Source organism: Salvelinus fontinalis, chromosome 35 (genome assembly GCF_029448725.1).
Source record: "Salvelinus fontinalis isolate EN_2023a chromosome 35, ASM2944872v1, whole genome shotgun sequence".
NCBI lineage: Eukaryota > Metazoa > Chordata > Actinopteri > Salmoniformes > Salmonidae > Salvelinus > Salvelinus fontinalis.
This window is the reverse complement of record NC_074699.1, coordinates 859,735-879,558: the sequence shown is the minus strand read 5'-3', so window position 1 is coordinate 879,558 and position 19,824 is coordinate 859,735. Positions and strand designations below refer to the sequence as shown.

The window sequence follows — 19,824 nt, the reverse complement described above, 5'->3', positions numbered from 1 at the left end:
CCTGTTAGATATAGATTCCTCAGTGCTGTGTGTTAGGGGGTCATTACTACTGGACTGTACCATGTCCTGTTAGATATAGATTCCTCAGTGCTGTGTGTTACTGGTCATTACTACTGGACTGTACCATGTCCTGTTAGATATAGATTCCTCAGTGCTGTGTGTTAGGGGGTCATTACTACTGGACTGTACCATGTCCTGTTAGATATAGATTCCTCAGTGCTGTGTGTTACTGGTCATTACTACTGGACTGTACCATGTCCTGTTAGATATAGATTCCTCAGTGCTGTGTGTTAGGGGGTCATTACTACTGGACTGTACCATGTCCTGTTAGATATACATTCCTCAGTGCTGTGTGTTAGGGGGTCATTACTACTGGACTGTACCATGTCCTGTTAGATATAGATTCCTCAGTGATGTGTGTTAGGGGGTCATTACTACTGGACTGTACCATGTCCTGTTAGATATAGATTCCTCAGTGCTGTGTGTTAGGGGGTGATTACTACTGGACTGTACCATGTCTTGTTAGATATAGATTCCTCAGTGTTGTGTGTTAGGGGGTCATTACTACTGGACTGTACCATGTCCTGTTAGATATAGATTCCTCAGTGTTGTGTGTTAGGGGTCATTACTACTGGACTGTACCATGTCCTGTTAGATATAGATTCCTCAGTGTTGTGTGTTACTGGTCATTACTACTGGGCTGTACCATGTCCTGTTAGATATAGATTCCTCAGTGCTGTGTGTTAGGGGGTCATTACTACTGGACTATACCATGTCCTGTTAGATATAGATTCCTCAGTGATGTGTGTTAGGGGGTCATTACTACTGGACTGTACCATGTCCTGTTAGATATAGATTCCTCAGTGCTGTGTGTTAGGGGGTCATTACTACTGGACTGTACCATGTCCTGTTAGATATAGATTCCTCAGTGCTGTGTGTTAGGGGGTCATTACTACTGGACTGTACCATGTCCTGTTAGATATAGATTCCTCAGTGCTGTGTGTTAGGGGGTCATTACTACTGGACTGTACCATGTCCTGTTAGATATAGATTCCTCAGTGCTGTGTTTTAGGGGGTCATTACTACTGGACTGTACCATGTCCTGTTAGATATAGATTCCTCAGTGCTGTGTGTTAGGAGTCATTACTACTGGACTGTACCATGTCCTGTTAGATATAGATTCCTCAGTGATGTGTGTTAGGGGGTCATTACTACTGGACTATACCATGTCCTGTTAGATATAGATTCCTCAGTGCTGTGTGTTAGGGGGTCATTACTACTGGACTGTACCATGTCCTGTTAGATATAGATTCCTCAGTGATGTGTGTTAGGGGGTCATTACTACTGGACTATACCATGTCCTGTTAGATATAGATTCCTCAGTGCTGTGTGTTAGGGGGTCATTACTACTGGACTGTACCAAGGTCTCAGGCTATTCTCAACTATCCTCCTGATGCCCTCCCAGAAAAGAATGAATTTTCACACCTCCTCCGCAGCTCTCTCTCTCTCCCACCTTCCCCCTCTCTCTCTCTCCCTCCTTCCCCCCCTCTCTCTCTCCCACCTTCCCTCTCTCTCTCTCTCTCTCTCTCTCTCCCACCTTCCCCCTCTCTCTCTCCCTCTCTCTCCCACCTTCCCTCTCTCTCTCTCTCTCTCTCTCTCTCTCTCTCTCTCTCTCTCTCTCTCTCTCTCGCTCTCGCTCTCTCTTTCTCCCTCTCTAGTCAGCACTCCTCTCCCTCATCTCTCTCTTTCTGTCTTACTCTCTCTCCCTCTCTCCCTTTCTCCCTCTCTAGTCAGCACACTACTCATTCTCATCTACCTTATACGCTCTGATCCCCCCCCCCTTCTTGTCCCCTCTTCTCTTCCCCCACTCTCTCTCTTTCTCACTTTCTCTCGCTCTCTCAGAGGTGCTGATCAATTCACAGTCTCTCTGGGAGGTGTGAGACTCTTCCTGCCTCACCCTGTGATTGGCTGACACATGATGCAGCTCACTCACCCCATACTCCCCCCTCTGAGGCACTAGCCCTTTGCTTCATCACTCTAAGGCCCTGTCCTGGTCGCCCTGAAGGAACAAGGCAGGCTGCCTTCATCACTCTAAGGCCCTGTCCTTGTCGCGCTGGAGGAAAAAGGCAGGCTGCCTTCTCACTCTAAGGCCCTGTCCTGGTCGTGCTGTAGGAACAAGGCAGGCTGCCTTCTCACTCTAAGGCCCTGTCCTGGTCGTGCTGTAGGAACAAGGCAGGCTGCTTTCATCACTCTAAGGCCCTGTCCTGGTCACGCTGAAGGAACAAGGCAGGCTGCCTTCTCACTCTAAGGCCCTGTGCTGGTCGCGCTGCAGGAACAAGGCAGGCTGCCGTCTCACTCTAAGGCCCTGTCCTTGTCGCGCTGAAGGAACAAGGCAGGCTGCATTCATCACTCTAAGGCCCTGTCCTGGTCGCGCTGAAGGAACAAGGCAGGCTGCCTTCATCACGCTAAGGCCCTGTCCTGGTCACTCTGAAGGAACGAGGCAGGCTGCCTTCTCACTCTAAGGACCTGTCCTGGTCGCGCTGAAGGAACAAGGCAGGCTGCCTTCTCAGTCTAAGGCCCTGTCCTGGTCGCCCTGAAGGAACAAGGCAGGCTGCCTTCTCACTCTAAGGACCTGTCCTGGTCACTCTGAAGGAACGAGGCAGGCTGCCTTCGCACTCTGAGGCCCTGTCTTGGTCGCTCTGAAGGAACAAGGCAGGCTGCATTCTCAGTCTAAGGCCCTGTCCTGGTCACGCTGAAGGAACGAGGCAGGCTGCCTTCTCACTCGAAGGACCTGTCCTGGTCGCGCTGAAGGAACAAGGCAGGCTGCCTTCTCACTCTAAGGCCCTGTCCTGGTCGCCCTGAAGGAACAAGGCAGGCTGCCTTCTCACTCTAAGGCCCTGTCCTGGTCTCCCTGAAGGAACAAGGCAGGCTGCCTTCTCACTCTAAGGCCCTGTCCTGGTCGCCCTGAAGGAACAAGGCAGGCTGCCTTCTCACTCTAAGGACCTGTCCTGGTCTCCCTGAAGGAACAAGGCAGGCTGCCTGGTTGACTCTCCAGATGAAAGGGAAAGGGAAAGGGGGATACCTAGTCACTTGTCCAACTGAATGTATTCAACTGAAATATGTCTTCTGCATTTAACCCAACCCCTCTGAATCAGAGGTGCGGGGAGCTTCCTTAATCGACATCCACGTCAAATCACACTCATCCAGAGGAGAGGTCTCTCTCTCTTTCTATCTCTCTCAGTTCAATGCAAGGCCCTTTATTGGCATGGGAAACATATGTTAACATTGCCAAAGCAAGTCAAGTAGATAATAAGTGGTAAGTGTAAGTGGATAAAGTCTCTCTCTCTGTCTGTCTCTTTTTCTCTCTCTCTTTCCCTCCCTCTCTCTCTCTCCGTCTCTTTCTCTCTCTTTCCCTCCCTCTTTCTCTCTCTCTCTGTCTGTCTCTTTCTCTCTCTCTTTCCCTTCCTCTCTCTCTCCATCTCTTTCTCTCTTTCCCTCCCTCTTTCTCTCCCTCTCTCTTTCTTCCCTCCTTCTCTCTCTCTCTCTCACTCTCTCTTTCTCTCTATCCCCCTTTCCCCTCTCTCCTCTCTCTCTACTTCTCTTTCTCTCTTCTCTCCCCTTCAGAGTGTCTCTGACACCATTAGCACACCTGAAATAATAGCTCAAATGACAAATGTTGAGGGAGGGGGTGGGAAAGAGAGAGGGATGGGTGGGTGGGAAAGAGAGAGGGAGGGGGTGGGAAAGAGAGAGGGAGATGAGAGGTAGATGATGGAGGGGTAGGGATAGAGAGAGAGAAAAAAGAGAGGGAGGGAGAGAGAGAGGTTAGAGTGATGGAGGGAGTAGGGATAGAGAGAGAGAAAAAAGAGAGGGAGGGAGAGAGAGAGGTTAGAGTGATGGAGGGGGTAGGGATAGAGAGAGAGAAAAAAGAGAGGGAGGGAGAGAGAGAGGTTAGAGTGATGGAGGGGGTAGGGATAGAGAGAGAGAAAAAAGAGAGGGAGGGAGAGAGAGAGGTTAGAGTGATGGAGGGGGTAGGGATAGAGAGAGAGAAAAAAGAGAGGGAGGGAGAGAGAGAGGTTAGAGTGATGGAGGGGGTAGGGATAGAGAGAGAGAAAAAAAGAGAGGGAGGGAGAGAGAGAGGTTAGAGTGATGGTGAAGTGTTCTGTATCTATTTATTTATTTAACTAGAGAAGTCAGTTAAGAACAAATTCTTATTTACAATGATGGTCTAAAGGGGAACAGTGGGTTAACTTCCTTGTTCAGGGGCAGAAGGAGAGCTTTTTCCTTTGTCAGCTCTGAGATTCAATCCAGCAACCTTTCCGTTACTGGCAAAAACACTCTAACCACGAAGCTAGCTGCCAGTTTAACAGGACTGTATCCTCTATGTTTGCCTCCCGAAATGGCAGAGCACCCTGGTCTAAAGTAGTGCACTATATAGGAAACATGGCCCTGGTCTAAAGTAGTGCACTATATAGGGAACAGGGCCCTGGTCTAAAGTAGTGCACTATATAGGAAACAGGGCCCTGGTCTAAAGTAGTGCACTATATAGGGAACAGGGTGCCATTTGGGATGCAGCCCATGTTAGCAGCACTACAGCCAATGACCTGTGACCGCTGCCACAATGTGAAAATTGAGTGGTAGTATTCAGAGAACAGTGGATCTATTATTACACCCTGTGGTGTGTGTGTGTGTGTGTGTGTGTGTGTGTGTGTGTGTGTGTGTGTGTGTGTGTGTGTGTGTGTGTGTGTGTGTGTGTGTGTGTGTGTGTGTGTGTGTGTGTGTGTGTGTGTGTGTGTGTGTGTGTGTGTGTGTGTAATCATGCTACTTCATCCCTATGCTTCAAATAATGTACAGCATATTCCATTTTAATTATTGTAATTTCCACATCTTCTTGGTTTCATGCCGCCTCCCAGTTCCTGTGGTTATCAGCCTACGTTACTTCTGGGTCTTTTCATCTCCATATATACTGATAATAAGTCCTGTTTCTTCTCCGGGGACTGGAGCTATTTGATCAATTTCACAGAATTATGACACATTATTAGGAAGGTGTTGTTAATGTCTTGTAATATATGTATATAGTATTTTCTCTCACTATTTAATGATGAGCTGTTTACTGCTTGCCTATCTATGGTCAATGGGACATTAATTCACACACATGCAAACAAAACATAAACAATATTTACATGACAATATTTATTGTCATCAAGCTTAAAGGACAAACAAGGGAGCACAGACTAAATCCAAAAGATCTGAAACGACCATACTCATCATATTATATACACGTTAGGTAAATTAAGAAATGCCTGCTATATTTTGTTAAAGGAATAGTAAGCATTTCTAATTGTGCTTTAAATGTTCCACTGTGATCATGTCCGTTATTAAATAAGTCAACGTATAAATCACTTCCAATAGACAACGGGCTTTTTAAAGAAAACTCTATTTCAAAGTATTTTTTTATTTTTATTAAAAATGATAATAGCTGTTTGTGATGTTGATAAAGTTTAATTGTTCGCTCAACCTTAGATCTGTCACCTCGCCGTTGATAATACATGTAATTTCTCCTAACGCCGGTAGAAGGCGCAAACGATTAAGCATTAACGTTTTGTATCAAAGAGAATGGCATCCAATAGTAAACAGTAACATTCGTCTTGTTCAAATGAGAAGTAACCGAATCGAAATGTAATTCTTACAGATAATTCACACTATCATTAGACTAGTGGAAAGACAATGGTTTGGAAATGTGCTGTTCATTGATGAATATGTCCCTTATGATTTTTCTAAGTATTATTTCTCATGGTGTGGAGTTCCTGAGTTCCTGAGTTCTTGGGTTCTTGAGTTCTTGGGTTCTTGAGTTCCTGAGTTCTTGGTGTGTGTTTGTGTGTGATCAGCTCATGACAATTGAGAAGAAAATTGCGATCTCGATTGTAATATTTCAACTTTTAATACAGGCCTATAATCATTTACTTTGACACTACACCTCAAATACAGTTTTCAATACCAAGTTGCTTACTGTATTTCTGTAGTTTTGAAATTATACATTTTTTTTAACCTTTATTTAACTAGGCAAGTCAGTTAAGAACACGTTCTTGTTTACAATGACGGCGTTGAACAGTGGGTTAACTGCCTTGTTCAGGGGCAGAAGGACAGATTTTTACTCTGACAGCTCGGGGATTCCATCTAGCAACCTTTCGGTTTCAGGTCCAACGCTCTAAACACTAGGCTACCTGTCGCCCCGTAAATGTATCCAAAACTTCCCCCTAAAGGTCAAAATAATAATATTGCTTCAAAAAATCATCGGGATTATTGATGTAGAGGATTTCATTCATTTCTAAATAAAGACGCGCCCTGGTTATAAAAACAATACACTCAATTGTACTTTTTTATTTTTAACAAGTGTACATGCTACTGTTACCGCAAACTTAAACCAGAGTTCAAACTATCAGGCCATTTCGTTAATATATCCTAATATTGTTTTGGACTAATTAATTCCACTTTTTCGCACATAATTATTAGGCCTACGACGTAGACAATACTTTGGAAATAATATATTGCAAGGAGAGCAAATGGACATTATTCGCAATGCCAGTGTTACTAATTTTAATACGCTAAAAACTTTTACCATAATCGGTGCACGGGGCTTTAATAGTAATCTAACAAGTAGCCTGATCTAAAGAGCTGTATTTTCCAGCCAAACGTTCGGACTACATGCTGCTAGAAGACAGAATCCAGCGATGGCCTGTGCTGTGGATGTAGCTCTGCGGATCCTAACACGTTTGGGCGCATTGCTGCGGGGCTGATAAAGATTGACCTCCGTTTGACTCCTGAACCACGCCGTGCCAGGCGCTTTTAGGGAGAGACGTTGAGGACTATTATTAGGAAAGACAAATACACGGACATTATAGGGGTTTTCTTTGCTAATGTAGACTTGACATTTCAAACTTTTTCGAGAGGCGTGAATCATACAGAAGGCTATGCTCATGGCTTGGAAAATCTGATTCATTATTGTTCATGAATGTAATTCAGTTGTAGGCCTATTAAAGGGCAGGTTATTAGTCCATGTAGAAAGTTGCGCATAAAGTTGTGAAATAATTATTTTTAAAAACAACTTGTTTTATTCGAATATTACAACGCCGGCCTATATGACTTTCCCCCAATGACAATTTTCCAGGACGATATTGTTTAATCCTTAATTGACTTGGCTTTTCTCCCCTTCCCTAAATTAGACTGCAGGTCAACACGTTGACCATCCCGTGCACTACTCTCAAACAATGTCTCTAATTGTTATGCCAATCGAATGTGGCTGTCAACTCAGATTTGACTGTCAGAAAAGTAATACCTTTTGATTTCATTACATGACTCGTGACGTTATCCGTCCTCCGGAAGCAGATTAAAGATGAAATTATGATATGTGTCTCTAGAATGAGCTGAGCTGAGCCAATGAGAAACCTAAAAGAGCAAGAGTGAAAGTATTGCTGATTGCCCCTGTTGTGGTCTGTAACGACCTTTTATAGACGGTAATTAAAGCAACTTAATCACTTTATAATGCCACTCTGGTTCTGTGACAGCAGTTAGGAGCCTAGACGTTGATGTAATTCACCTTTCCATGTCAATTTAGACCAGGCTGCAGCTATTTACGAAGACGACCAATTTAGTTGGATGGAGATAGACAGACAATTGTTAAAATACGAGGGCTAAATACCATGTAGTATCCAGTCATGCATTGTAAAACGAAATGTATATCTCAATAAATATAATATTTCTTTAACGTAAATAAATATTTTTTTAGTGCCTAATAATAGGTGAGGATATTTTCACTCACGTTTCCACCATATAGGCTGCATTGGGCTAGTTAATGTAGAAAAACATCGTTTAGAAGAGATAACTACTCACCCATGAATTACTGAAAGTAAAAGGAATATAACGAGGTCTAATCAAAATGCGTAGATAATTTATCGTACATGTTTCGCTTCCATCCTTGTGCGTAACCCACGAGTCCCCGGGAATTCAATCCGTGTGTCCACCCCGCCTTCACATAGCTTTCCCAGTCCCACCGAGCCCGTTACAGTGTCTGCCCCAAGCCCCGTACATGCCTCACTCATCGTTCGGTCGGTGCACGGGGCTTTAATAGTAATTTCGTGCCTGCAAATGTGGATCCCACCGCTCGGGACTGGTGGTGGTGGTATCACGGGAGTCGCGTCGGAATGTGTGAACGCTGTATTATCTGATATGACAGTGCGGCTGGCAGCGGGGCATTATGATCGATGACAGATGAATCTGCAGGCTAACTTCAAACACCTTGTCATCAGGGCGTTTGGAGTAACACGTTATGAACAGCGACGGGACGGCTTAGCATAATCAGAAGATGTAGCGGAGCCGTATGAAAGGCCATTCTCTCCTGGCATTTGTGTGAAATAAGTAGTCTATACGTACAGGTAATACATATATATATATAAATAGAGAGAGAGAGAGACAGAGAGAGACATGTAACATGTATGTGCACATATAGCTGCCCAGGCTGAACATAATCACACAGCCTGCAGCCCACTCTCTCCTGGCATGTGTGTTGAAAGGAGTATCGTAAGTCGTTTGAATCGCTTCTTGCCGGTAATGTGGGCTAACATGTATACATCCACCTAGTTCAAGCAATACGAGCATATATTGTATTGAAAATTATAAAGAAATTCATACATTTGAATGTATACTTTGTCAACGATTTTCCTTGATATCAGAGTTGTATAGTATATAATATAATAGATCTATGGTTCCTTTTCCACAAATCGATTTGTAAAATAAATATTATAAATTGGGCTGCCCTTTTACACTCAGCAGTTAGCTACATAGTCCTATGTGCACACGGTGACAAAGGGGTCATTGTGAGGAATAACATTTAATTTATTTACGAAATAACACGGTAATCCGATTATAGAGAATATTTAACAAAGTTAAAGTTTTTAATCTGGGGTAAAATCAATCCGATAAAATGTATAATGAGCTTTTATATAGGTTTAAAATTCATAGATATTGTATATATACCCTATCTATAAAAAGTTTTAGAAAGTAAGGACAGGGAAAGAGATGGAACATAGAACATGTGTGTGTTATTGTGTTTTTGAGAGAGAGAGAGAGAGAGAGAGAGAGCGAAGAGCGAGAAGCCTAAAAGACAAATGAGAACGAGCTAGGGTTTGTGAAATATTCAAACATTTTGCGAAATGTATATATAGACTTATTACAAAAGACGTGTTTTTAATTTGCGAGCAATGTTTTGTTTTGCACCTCGCCACCCATGTGGCCTGAAATCGATCAATCACCAAATAATTGATCATCTCGAGATCCAATCAGGGGGCTCGCATCACTGTGCCGTGCTTCCATTGGACACCCCTGGCGGACTCCGTGAGCATGCAGCGACTCGGAACGGCCCATTCGGCGCTGGCGAGGGGGAATGGGTGACGGAGGGTACACCAGAGAACTGTAAAAACCCTGTAGCACTCTGACAGCAACATAAAGCTGACATGATAGAGAGACTCTAATCTAGGGAGTTTTTCAGCTTCAGTTTTAAAGACCAATTATACAGCACCATCCAAATGCTTTAGTTAACAGATTGTTAGTAAAAAATATTTTTTTTTTTACCAAAAAATACAAAAATGTTGTCAATAGCCTATACAGTTTTGGGCACACTAACTTCATCAAACCTAACGATATATGTATCTAATCAAGCAATTCAACAATTTCTCCCAAATCAAATAGGCAATGTAAAGTCTAATGTCAAAGTGTGATATGAAATCATGAATCTGCTGTTTTGCAGAAGCAATTTATGGGACTCCCTAAAAATATGCTACTTAGATACAGGTGACTTTTCATAGCAGGTTAGGAGAGCATTTTCGTTAACCCTTACACTAACCATTTTCCTAACCTTAACCTAAGTCTCCTAAACTGCTATGTTAATCTTCCTAACCTGCTGCATAAATTCTCCTAACCTGCTGCATAAAGTCTCCTAACCTGCTGCATAAATTCTCCTAACCTGCTACGAAAAGTCGTAGCTGTATCGAAATGACATGTTTTCCGGGAGTCCGGCCCAGTTAAAGTCCAAATAGATGAAGACATTTCCACAATAACAGAGATGAGTAGACTGGGGCTGACATTAATAGGACTGGTTAAGAGCATTGACGTGTTCAAGGTGCAAACTGCTGAAATAGTCAAAGAGGAAAGGTCGGGGGTGTTGATACCAAGAGCACAGTAGAAGGACATTACCATGGGTATATTTAAGATTTAACCACCGTTCAAAAACATGGATTTGTCACGGATATAAATATAATTAGAATAGCATACTGAAAGGCATTTTCTACTTGGAACAGGCGTCAATTCAACGTCTATTTCACGTTGGTGCAACATCATTTTTTATTGAAACGAGGTGGAAACAACGTTGATCCAACCAGTGTGTTCCCATTGGGTTCTCTTCTACTAGTAGCCTACTAGTTTACAGATTATTCAAATCTGGAATGGCATCAAAGTCCTGAGACGATAATCTTAATCTTGGGATTAATTGGGAAAATCCACATTTGTAAATAGAAGAAGAAGAAAAAAACACGAGTCAAACAAACACGAGAGTAAAGTCGACTACACTACCGAGAGTCAGGCTGATATCTCCCACGCCGAGACTAAAGCTATGCATGGTTTTGGCCAGAGCAACACCACCAGGGATATTCTCCCTATAGAACACAAACAGACAGGGGCTCGGGAATACACACTGACTGCTCAACTCGAGCTTTCGAAGGTCCTCCCACGACACCCCCTCCTCTCCGCGCGACTTGATGTAGCCCATTCGCATTGTGTATAACGCGACCTGTTATGGCCACCACTACTTCCGGGTTTCGGCAGTCTGGTCCATATCCACTCCTCAGTCGCGTTTTCCCAACTATTCGCACCCATTGTACACAAACCAACGAGGAGTTGGCGGCTGAGCACAGCATCGATCGAGGGCTGCTCCTTTAAGAAAGACTAAGCCTGAATTATCACCCCACCTCCTCCTGATCTTCTTTACAGGGCTTTTGCGTTTTAAAAAATCAACCCAGGAGCCGAGAGTGATCAAAAGAAAAACGAGTGAGCTGAATTTTTTTGTGTGCATTTGACTATTCACATTAGGTGTGCTAACCCGTGGAAGCGCGGCGCGGATCATCATTCATTCCGGGCTACTTTGACAAGCCTCGGCGTTTGATTGACAGGCGTGGTGGCAAAAAGCCATGAGACTTCGCTAGTTTTGTTTTGAGGGGTATTTTCATACAAATTTTTTTGTAAAATAAGACTGGGGTTTCTCTCCCTATGCCACTGCCCTGGGGATAGCTCAGGCCCTATTCACGGTTGCTTTGGACTGAACTTGAGCTGAAGAGGGCTGGCTTGAATTCATCGTTGCCTTTCTCTTGCAAGAAATACGGATTCTTGAAAGATCTCGCATTTGGAATTTGCGTTTTTATTTGTTCTTCACCCTGGCCTCTTAGGGGATATATCCGAAGCGAAAGGAGAGAAGAAGAGAGGGACTAGAGGAGGGATATGGCGCAGCGGGTACGTAGCAAGACTATCCCGAAAAGTTTCACTGTAACTCTACTGTGTGAAAACGCAAAGCCGTGAACACGGTAACGTGGCCAATGACAGACGCTCGCGGCGAAACTTTACTTTCTTCTTCAAGACCCCGCTGGACCGAATACCATGTTCTGCAGTTTTGCATCTTTGACACAATATTACGCACGGACGCACATATTTGCTGCTTCGCGAACGCCCCGACTAGGGACATTAGAAGTGTCCTCCTATCTGCTGTTTTCAGATTAGTCTTGACAGGCCAGTTACTGGAAGAGAAACAAGGAGCAATGGGACAAAACAAACAGAACCGTTATACTTCCAAAGTCGAATTTAAATAACTTTAGTCATTTTTGTAATTAATCAAATTCATGTAAATGCTTTGAGGTTTGAATCTGAGTGTTTTTGAGATTATAATTCAGTATTATCTAGAGTTGCATCCTCAATTGTAGTTTATTACAAAGTAGGCCTAATGACGTTTAATTGAGTAATTTGGGTAAAAAAAAAACATTTTTGCATATGCTAATAAAGCAAATTTTTGTCATGATGTGATGACATATGATTTGATACGCAGCCTAAAACCCCCGGAATACTCGACTAGATGGCAGAATTTAAAAAAATGAAAAGTAGACAATTGTAAAATAGAGATCACACTTATCACTCAAAGACATTTTGCTTGTTGGAGAGACGCACGCGGGTCCTTTTTGCACCTCTCCACGTGTCAGGGTCTTAATGGTAGTCTTTATAATACCGTGCCACGTTCAGAGTCCACAATACATCATTAAAATCACTCATTAATTCGTTAAAGTAACAGGCCCCAACATAAATGTTGTTTTAACTTTTAGTCAACGTGTTGTATGTCTATGTGAAAAGGCATATGCAGGCACACATAGTATGGGCGTATGGAGATGGAAAATATGTAGACAACTTATAACTACAAATTACCTTGGTTTAAATGTTCATAAAAATATATTTCTATACTAGACATCTTCAGTGATCATCATTATGACAAACAGAAACATCAATTTAACTGCGTTTGTTAAATATATTAATGATGGTGTATTAGGCGTGTAATAACAGAGTAACCAATGTTACACAATTCTAATGATGCTCTAAAATGAGCAAACACTGCAATTAAAGAGACTGGATGTCGTGAAAGCCTGCTATCAAATCATTCAAAATACACAAAGACGAAACATGCACGCTTGTCATCCGTTTTATCCCGCTCATATATATATATTTCAGTTTTTGCTATTTAGTAGCCTAGCTTTGAAATTAAAGATCAGATTTGAATAATGTTTTAACGAGATTATCCCTATTTTGTTACTATTTCTTATATGGTGGTGTAAATATTTAAAATACATTTAGAGCTACAGTTGAACTTTAGGGGTATTATATGCTTGAGTATAAACAAGGTCACTAAGGCCAACCTCGATAGACTTAACTTTTTATTTATTCATTCATTGTTAGAATACTATTTACCCATTATTTTATTGTCTGCAAAGTGCGTAAAACGATCACAGTCCTATAACTGGCCATTCAGTAGGAAACTGTGTTGTTATTGTGTATACAGTACGAAGACTTGCCCCACTACGGGATGGACGGGGTGGGTATTCCCACCACCATGTACGGCGACCCGCACGGTGCCCGCTCCATGCAGGCCGTCCACCTCAACCACGGTCCCCAGCTACACTCACACCAGTACCCGCACACAGCCCACAGCAACGCCATGCCGTCCAGCATGGGCTCGTCCGTCAACGACGCCCTGAAGAGAGATAAAGACCAGATATATGGGTAGGTGACTGTAGTTTACGGAGGTTCTATATGAGCAACTTTGTGTGGGATTTCATATGTTTTGGTCGATTTTCTTGTTGGGGTTGAACGTGTGTAGGACTATTCGGCCGCGATGAGCGGTTGGGAAAAGTAAAATAGACGTGGGATTGTTACCTGGGAATTATTGTTGTTTTGGAACTTTTTTGTGCGAATAATTTATTGTCGAAAGTTGTGTTGACTTCTATAACTTGGCACAAAGTTGTATGCTTTATGTACTCAAAATATACACTACGATATTTGTTTACACAGAATGTTATGCACCCGTGACCCTTAGACCAATAGCTACTATGTGCAGCGGCACATTTTAGGCTATATGTTTTGAAAATTAAAATTCCAATTAGTTTATTGTAGTTTTACAAGGACCTGTAATTGATTACTACACATTAATATAACTAAATGGTGTGCAATGGTCATGTTATATGGCCAATTTCGAGGAGTTTTATGTAATAAAACAGACACCCAAAATTATGCACACCCTACATTAATTTAGATGAGTTAATTAAAATTCCAAAGCATGATGTATGTACGGTGACTGAACATGTCACAAATCATTTAACTATTTAACTCAGTTCAATGGTAGGCTTAGTTGAGAGCGCCATAGTTTCTTAAATTCTAGACATTGACACTAACAAACACAGGACGGTCATATCCGCGATTTACAAATGAGACTAAAATGGAACAAATTGCACATGTTAAACTTTTGGTATTTTCAAAGACAAAGGCAGATCTAGCCTATAGGCCTAGGAGAAAATACTGCACAAAAAATCACATTTTATTCAAATCATTTGACACAATTATCTGTCAGTAAAAACGACATAGTTTGAATATTTTTCTGCACCAATAGGCTATAGCCGCCATACATAAAACAGCGTACACATATTCCCAGATGCTATGCCGAGATGTTGAGACTAGCTTATAGAACCAGTGTTTTGACCCCGGCCTTGTTCTCTGCGGTGACATTTGCTGTTGTGTTTGATTCCACGCAGGCACCCCCTCTTCCCCCTGCTTGCACTGATTTTTGAGAAATGTGAATTGGCAACTTGCACGCCCAGAGAGCCTGGAGTCGCGGGAGGAGACGTTTGTTCATCGGAATCTTTCAATGAAGACATAGCAGTGTTTGCGAAACAGGTCGGTGAAGAAAAAGGCCGTTACGCGTTATTAACACAGGCTACATTATGCATACGATTATAGATGTGTGTGGCTGAGCATAAGCCCATGTTTTTACGTTGGGTATTTTGTTAGTGTAATTAAATGTTATTGTAAAGTTTAACATTGGAAATGTTTTGAAGCGTGTATTGTTTGGAAGTAGACTGTAGTATTTGTTATGCCATTAATAGTAGTTCATGTTTAACACATTGTTCAATATTGGGAATATTATTTTAATATTAAATAGATAATTATTTTCTCACGGATGTTGCCCACAAGTGTTGAAGTGTTCATGATTTTGTGGTTTTAGATTCGGGCAGAAAAGCCGTTATTTTCATCGAATCCGGAACTGGATAACCTGGTAAGACAAACATTGATTGGATAATACAAGGAGTGGGCTAAGGACTATGAGTAATGGATGTATCCAACATATCAGGGCTTGCCTTCATATTATGTCACGGTTTCTGAGCGCCAGACGCTGTTAGTTCAAAAAGTTTCTCCAACGACTGGAGGTTGTTGTTCAGTCCGGATTGTTTGATTTCATGATATCCCTCCCTCGGTTGTCACGGCAGATAACCATCTTTTGAGGGCCGCATTAGAAAGCTGTCAAATGGATTTGGACTACATTTCCCTGGATGGAAAGTTATTATGTTAATAGTTTTCACTGTAGGCTATCTAATGCTCATGTCTGGGATAGCGTCTATTACGACTGATTGATTAGCCAATGTTGTAATGCCGTACACTTATAATGTTGAATATCAGCTCGACATAAAATCTCAATTCAAAATCCAATTTAACATGAATAATTTTCTCCATTGTAGTTTCTTCTATCCTATCCAGAAACATATGCCTATTTCATATTAGGACATTTTACAAGCTAATCTTTTTTTTATTGTTATTTAAATTTTTCAGATGATTCAAGCCATTCAAGTTTTACGGTTTCATCTTCTGGAGTTGGAAAAGGTAATATCCCAGTTCCTTGTCGCTGCCTGGCCTTGTCACACTTCATAGCTATGGGCGACATTTGCATAAATGTATTTTTCTAGTCGACTATAATTAGTGTCGAAATCAATCATGGGGCCTATTTCTCTTCAGCGTTGTAGCCTAATCACAACGCAAGCTGCTACAACTGCATGGAGCAGATATCTCTGCGCCCAAATCTCTCTGAGAGCTTATAGTTTATTTTGGTGTAAATTACATACAAGGTGAATTAATTATATAACTTAAAGTATGTTATACGCGCTTTAGGTATTGGAGAATGCTAAAGGCCGAGAAAAGTAGCCCGCTGTAGCATAGATTGGCGTGACATTAGTGAGGTAATTTTTTATATGGTATATTGATATATGTTTTACCAATGGTAGCCCACTGTCCACACATTTGATCAGTTGACATGATTGTTAATTAACTTTCAGTAGGCCGAGTGTTGGGCTATTTTAATAAAATTCAAGGGTCGTTGCAGGCTGTAGCAGCATTGTGTAGCGATGTGTAGCGATGCATTTAGCCCATACAGCATGCACCATCCTCGGCATGACCAGGCGACATGCACCGGGTTGGGTCGGTAGTGATAATGGAATAACTGGAGGAAATTAAGCAGTTTACCTTAAATGTCAATCAGTCGGGTCACCCCGCCACCTCCCTAATGGACACAACCTGGGGCACGGATACATTTAACACGGGTGTTGACTAGGTTGTAGCCCGCCAGTCTTCTTGTCATTGTCAATTTTCGTTGAAGTCTCAATTTTGCTCTGTAATAAAAGTGACTTCATATTTCTGGATTCGGCTGGTCACGTGGGAGCGCACTGCAACACCACCTGTACGCCTCAACCCATTTGGACCAGGTTCTCCAAGTGGCTTGTAGCTTTGTAGTTACATGCACGTGTCAGATATCTTTCATGTGTCAGATATACAGTACCTCATGTCCTTTTTTTGTTTGTTGTCTTTACCTATTCTCTGTTATGTTTTTCTGTAGGTACACGAACTATGTGACAATTTCTGTCACCGGTACATCAGCTGTCTGAAAGGAAAGATGCCCATCGACTTGGTGATCGACGACAGAGAGGGCGGATCAAAATCGGACAATGAGGAAATAACAAGATCATCCGGGCCTCTTGATCAGGTAATGTCACATCTCTCTCTCTCTCTCTCTCTCTCGCTCTCTCTCGCTCTCTCTCTCTCTCTCTCTCTCTCTCTCTACTGGGAATATTCAGTGTGGTGTCTTCTGGGTCACTTCTCCGCGAGGCGCTGTTATTTGCATATGATTAAGACCGTTTTAGATTCCATCGGAATGAACATTTCTCTGTATAATATATCCATCATTGGCCCATTAAGGTTTGATCCGGGAACCGACCCGGGGGAGATTAGCCCGAGAAAGCATCGCCATAAACTTGACCTGCTTCTTGTCCATTTTAATTTAGCCATCTTTCCCTTTTTCTTATTTTCCTCCTCCTCTCTACCACCTCTGTCTTCTATTTTTTAATCAAATCGAAACGTCATCAGTACATTTATATTACCACGCAGCTACTGTGGAGAGGCCAAACACGTTGTTTGATATCTCACCGGAGGGACTGAGACTGTGTGGGTTTAGTTGCCTTGGATTTCCCGTTGTAGTTTACGGTTCATTAGGTGTCTTGTCAGTATTTTTCCTCAGACATGAGCGCACATTGCTTCGGCTATAGCCCTATTCGTGACCACTTTGTGCTTTAAAGCGCGAATACCGAGAGAGATTCCATGGCACTTGCTGAAATTACGGTTTGAGTTTGAAAGCTACAAGGCAGTAGCCTAGATTAGGGCAAGGCAGTAGGCTAGATTAGGGCAAGGCAGTAGGCTAGATTAGGGCAAGGCAGTAGGCTAGATTAGGGCAAGGCAGTAGGCTAGATTAGGGCAAGGCAGTAGGTTAGATTAGGGGAATGTTTCCTTTTGTGAGTCGCGGGCAGCAGTAGCGATATCAGCACACCCTTCATTATGTGCTCCACTGGCTGCTCGCTCTCGAGGGACATTGTAGTGCGCGCGCAGGCATGACCCTAATGGTCCGTATTGCCGTTAAATAATGATAACAGTAATAATGATTAGAATTATGCAAATCTATAGCCCTATCTTTTATGCGGTGGATTTTAGTCCATTAATAGCACGCTTCATTTTGTAGCCTGAATAGAGACACAGCTTTTCTTATTTCACTTAACAAAATAGGCCTATATTTTCGAAAGTTATCTCTGTTAGGGGTTTTAGAGAAGAATGAATGAAGGCCCTCAGAGAGATAGGCTATGGATACCGATGAAGGGGGGGAAAAAACAAGTGGCCAAATTAAAGAGATTAGCGGGCTAGGCAGATATAAAAAGTAATGAAGCGATTAGGCTAAATAATTTAAATCCGTGGACCTCCATATGGTTGAGTGGCCGGCTAGAGCTGGCGGTCTGTTGTAGTGCTCCGGAGAGAGTGGTAGCGAGCAGCTCCCATGTTCTGTGGTGAATGGCGTAGTTAGCAGGCAGTATAGCCTAGGCATCGTCATTCATGGAGGAGCTGGGACCAAAATGGGAGCGACCCCCTGCCTGCCTCAAGCTTCCTCTCTCTCGCTCGCTCTCTCTCTCCGTCACCAGCCCCATATTAATGATTATGCTAATGAGGCAGATCGCCCCGCCAGATAACACTTCATTTAATTCAAAAGCAGAATTAAATAACATGATGCCAATTGTTCACTTAAGTGTTTCTTTGAACGCGTATTCTTTGGGGACGTTGTCAAAGACGTTGCGCCTAGATAGTCTGAGATATGAGTGAAACTGTGGAAGATAAAGAGGTATAGAGATATAGGCTTCGTGAACACCCTAGGGTGTGTAGGTATATGAAGCACATCGCGTTGTGCTCGCGGGCAGTGATATGGTTCTTTAATTGACTTTAAGATGAAGACATGCCCTATTTTAATCTAATGATGGCCTTACTTATAGCCTAAATATTGAGGCTAATATCATATAGGCATATAGGTTGACAGTGTCTCCGCTGTGAATCGCATTAATATGGCCTCTATGTAAAAGTGTTTTGACAGATCTGGAATATGTCCATATCAATTAAATTCCTGTTCATGTGATATTTCAGAGCAAGATTATGATACAATACAAAGTAGTGCAGCAATCCACTACAGCCTACATTTGAGGCGTATCTGCTTAATGATCCATACACCACAAATTAACTTATCCAGAGAACGCTGAGGGGTCTTTGGCTCAAAGATAAGACCATTTTCAATTAAATGAAACTGCACTTGTTTTATCGCGATACTTTCCAGCTGAGCTGAATATAGGCTATGTATTTTAGTATTTTGTATTTCTTGTAGGACGTTTTATGGTTTTGCGTTTGTTAGGCGGCTGTGACATCCTTAACGGATTAGGGCGGTGTGAGAATTATCTCTGTCCATATGTATTGTTAATATATGCCCTGGGGCATAACGTTGAATTGGACTGGAAAAAATATATAGAATTTGTTAACAAGAAGGAACGGAAGCTCATTTATGCACAAACCAATTTATTCCAGCGAGGGGACTGTAGCAGAAAAGGGCAAAAAAATAGTACTTTGAATTTATTAAACTCCAGGGTCTGCACCGAGTTACTAGCAGCTTTTGTGCACCCAAGCATTGAACCAATAATGTTCCGTTCCGACTCCTCCATCTTTTTTTCCCTCCCCTTGTTATTTTGCTTGTCTCCTGCTTTGCGCAGGAAAGTAGCGCATGCAGGAAGGACTCAGGGCGCCTCTTGTCAAAAAAAGGATCGGAGAAGAGCATTTCAGGAGAGGTGAAACAGTCGTGGAGAGAGGGAGAGAGTCTGGCTGTGAAGACTTGTGAATGTGACCAAGACAGTTTGCGTGTGCGTGCGTGCGTGTGTGAGAGAGCCCAGCCTGGCTCAATGCTCCACTTAAAACCCTTTTCCTCCTTCCTAGAAAACTAGTTTTGCCACATTTATTTAACATATTTAACCCCTTTATTTACTACATTTGACCCCGCCCCCTCCCTGCTCATTATGACCCACTTGAAGGGTAGTCATACATTTACATGAATAGTTTCCTTTAGTCTTCACTTTTCTGTTAAGTGGTGTTCATGTGAACATAACACATTTCAAAACATCTAAAAAGTGATACACTTCTATATTGTCTAGTATCCTCCATGGGAATAGGTGATGCTAGGAAATAATCTGCTTTCATGTTCCTAGGCTTAATCAACGCAGATTCCACACAACTAAGATTCCACACAACTAAGATTCCACACAACTAAGATTCCACACGACAACTAAGATTCCACAC

At 42.4% G+C, this 19,824-nt stretch overlaps 2 protein-coding genes across 2 annotated transcripts in view; both read left to right on the top strand.

Moving 5' to 3' along the window:
• LOC129834166 (troponin I, fast skeletal muscle-like) overlaps positions 1-19,824 on the top strand; it is an 82,315-nt gene that overhangs the window by 60,482 nt on the left and 2,009 nt on the right. The window lies entirely within an intron of this gene.
• LOC129834165 (homeobox protein Meis1-like) lies at positions 10,820-18,931 on the top strand. The gene is made up of 6 exons (XM_055898905.1): positions 10,820-11,553; positions 13,139-13,359; positions 14,385-14,526; positions 14,855-14,905; positions 15,457-15,507; positions 16,514-18,931. Exons 1-6 carry the CDS (start codon positions 11,542-11,544, stop codon positions 17,018-17,020), a joined length of 984 nt encoding a protein of 327 aa, XP_055754880.1. The 5' UTR covers positions 10,820-11,541; the 3' UTR covers positions 17,021-18,931.

Coding starts and splice junctions, on each gene's coding strand:
- LOC129834165 (XM_055898905.1), top strand. Junction 13,360..14,384: donor GATAAAGACCAGATATATGG/GTAGGTGACTGT, acceptor GATTCCACGCAG/GCACCCCCTCTTCCCCCTGC. Junction 14,527..14,854: donor TAGCAGTGTTTGCGAAACAG/GTCGGTGAAGAA, acceptor TTGTGGTTTTAG/ATTCGGGCAGAAAAGCCGTT.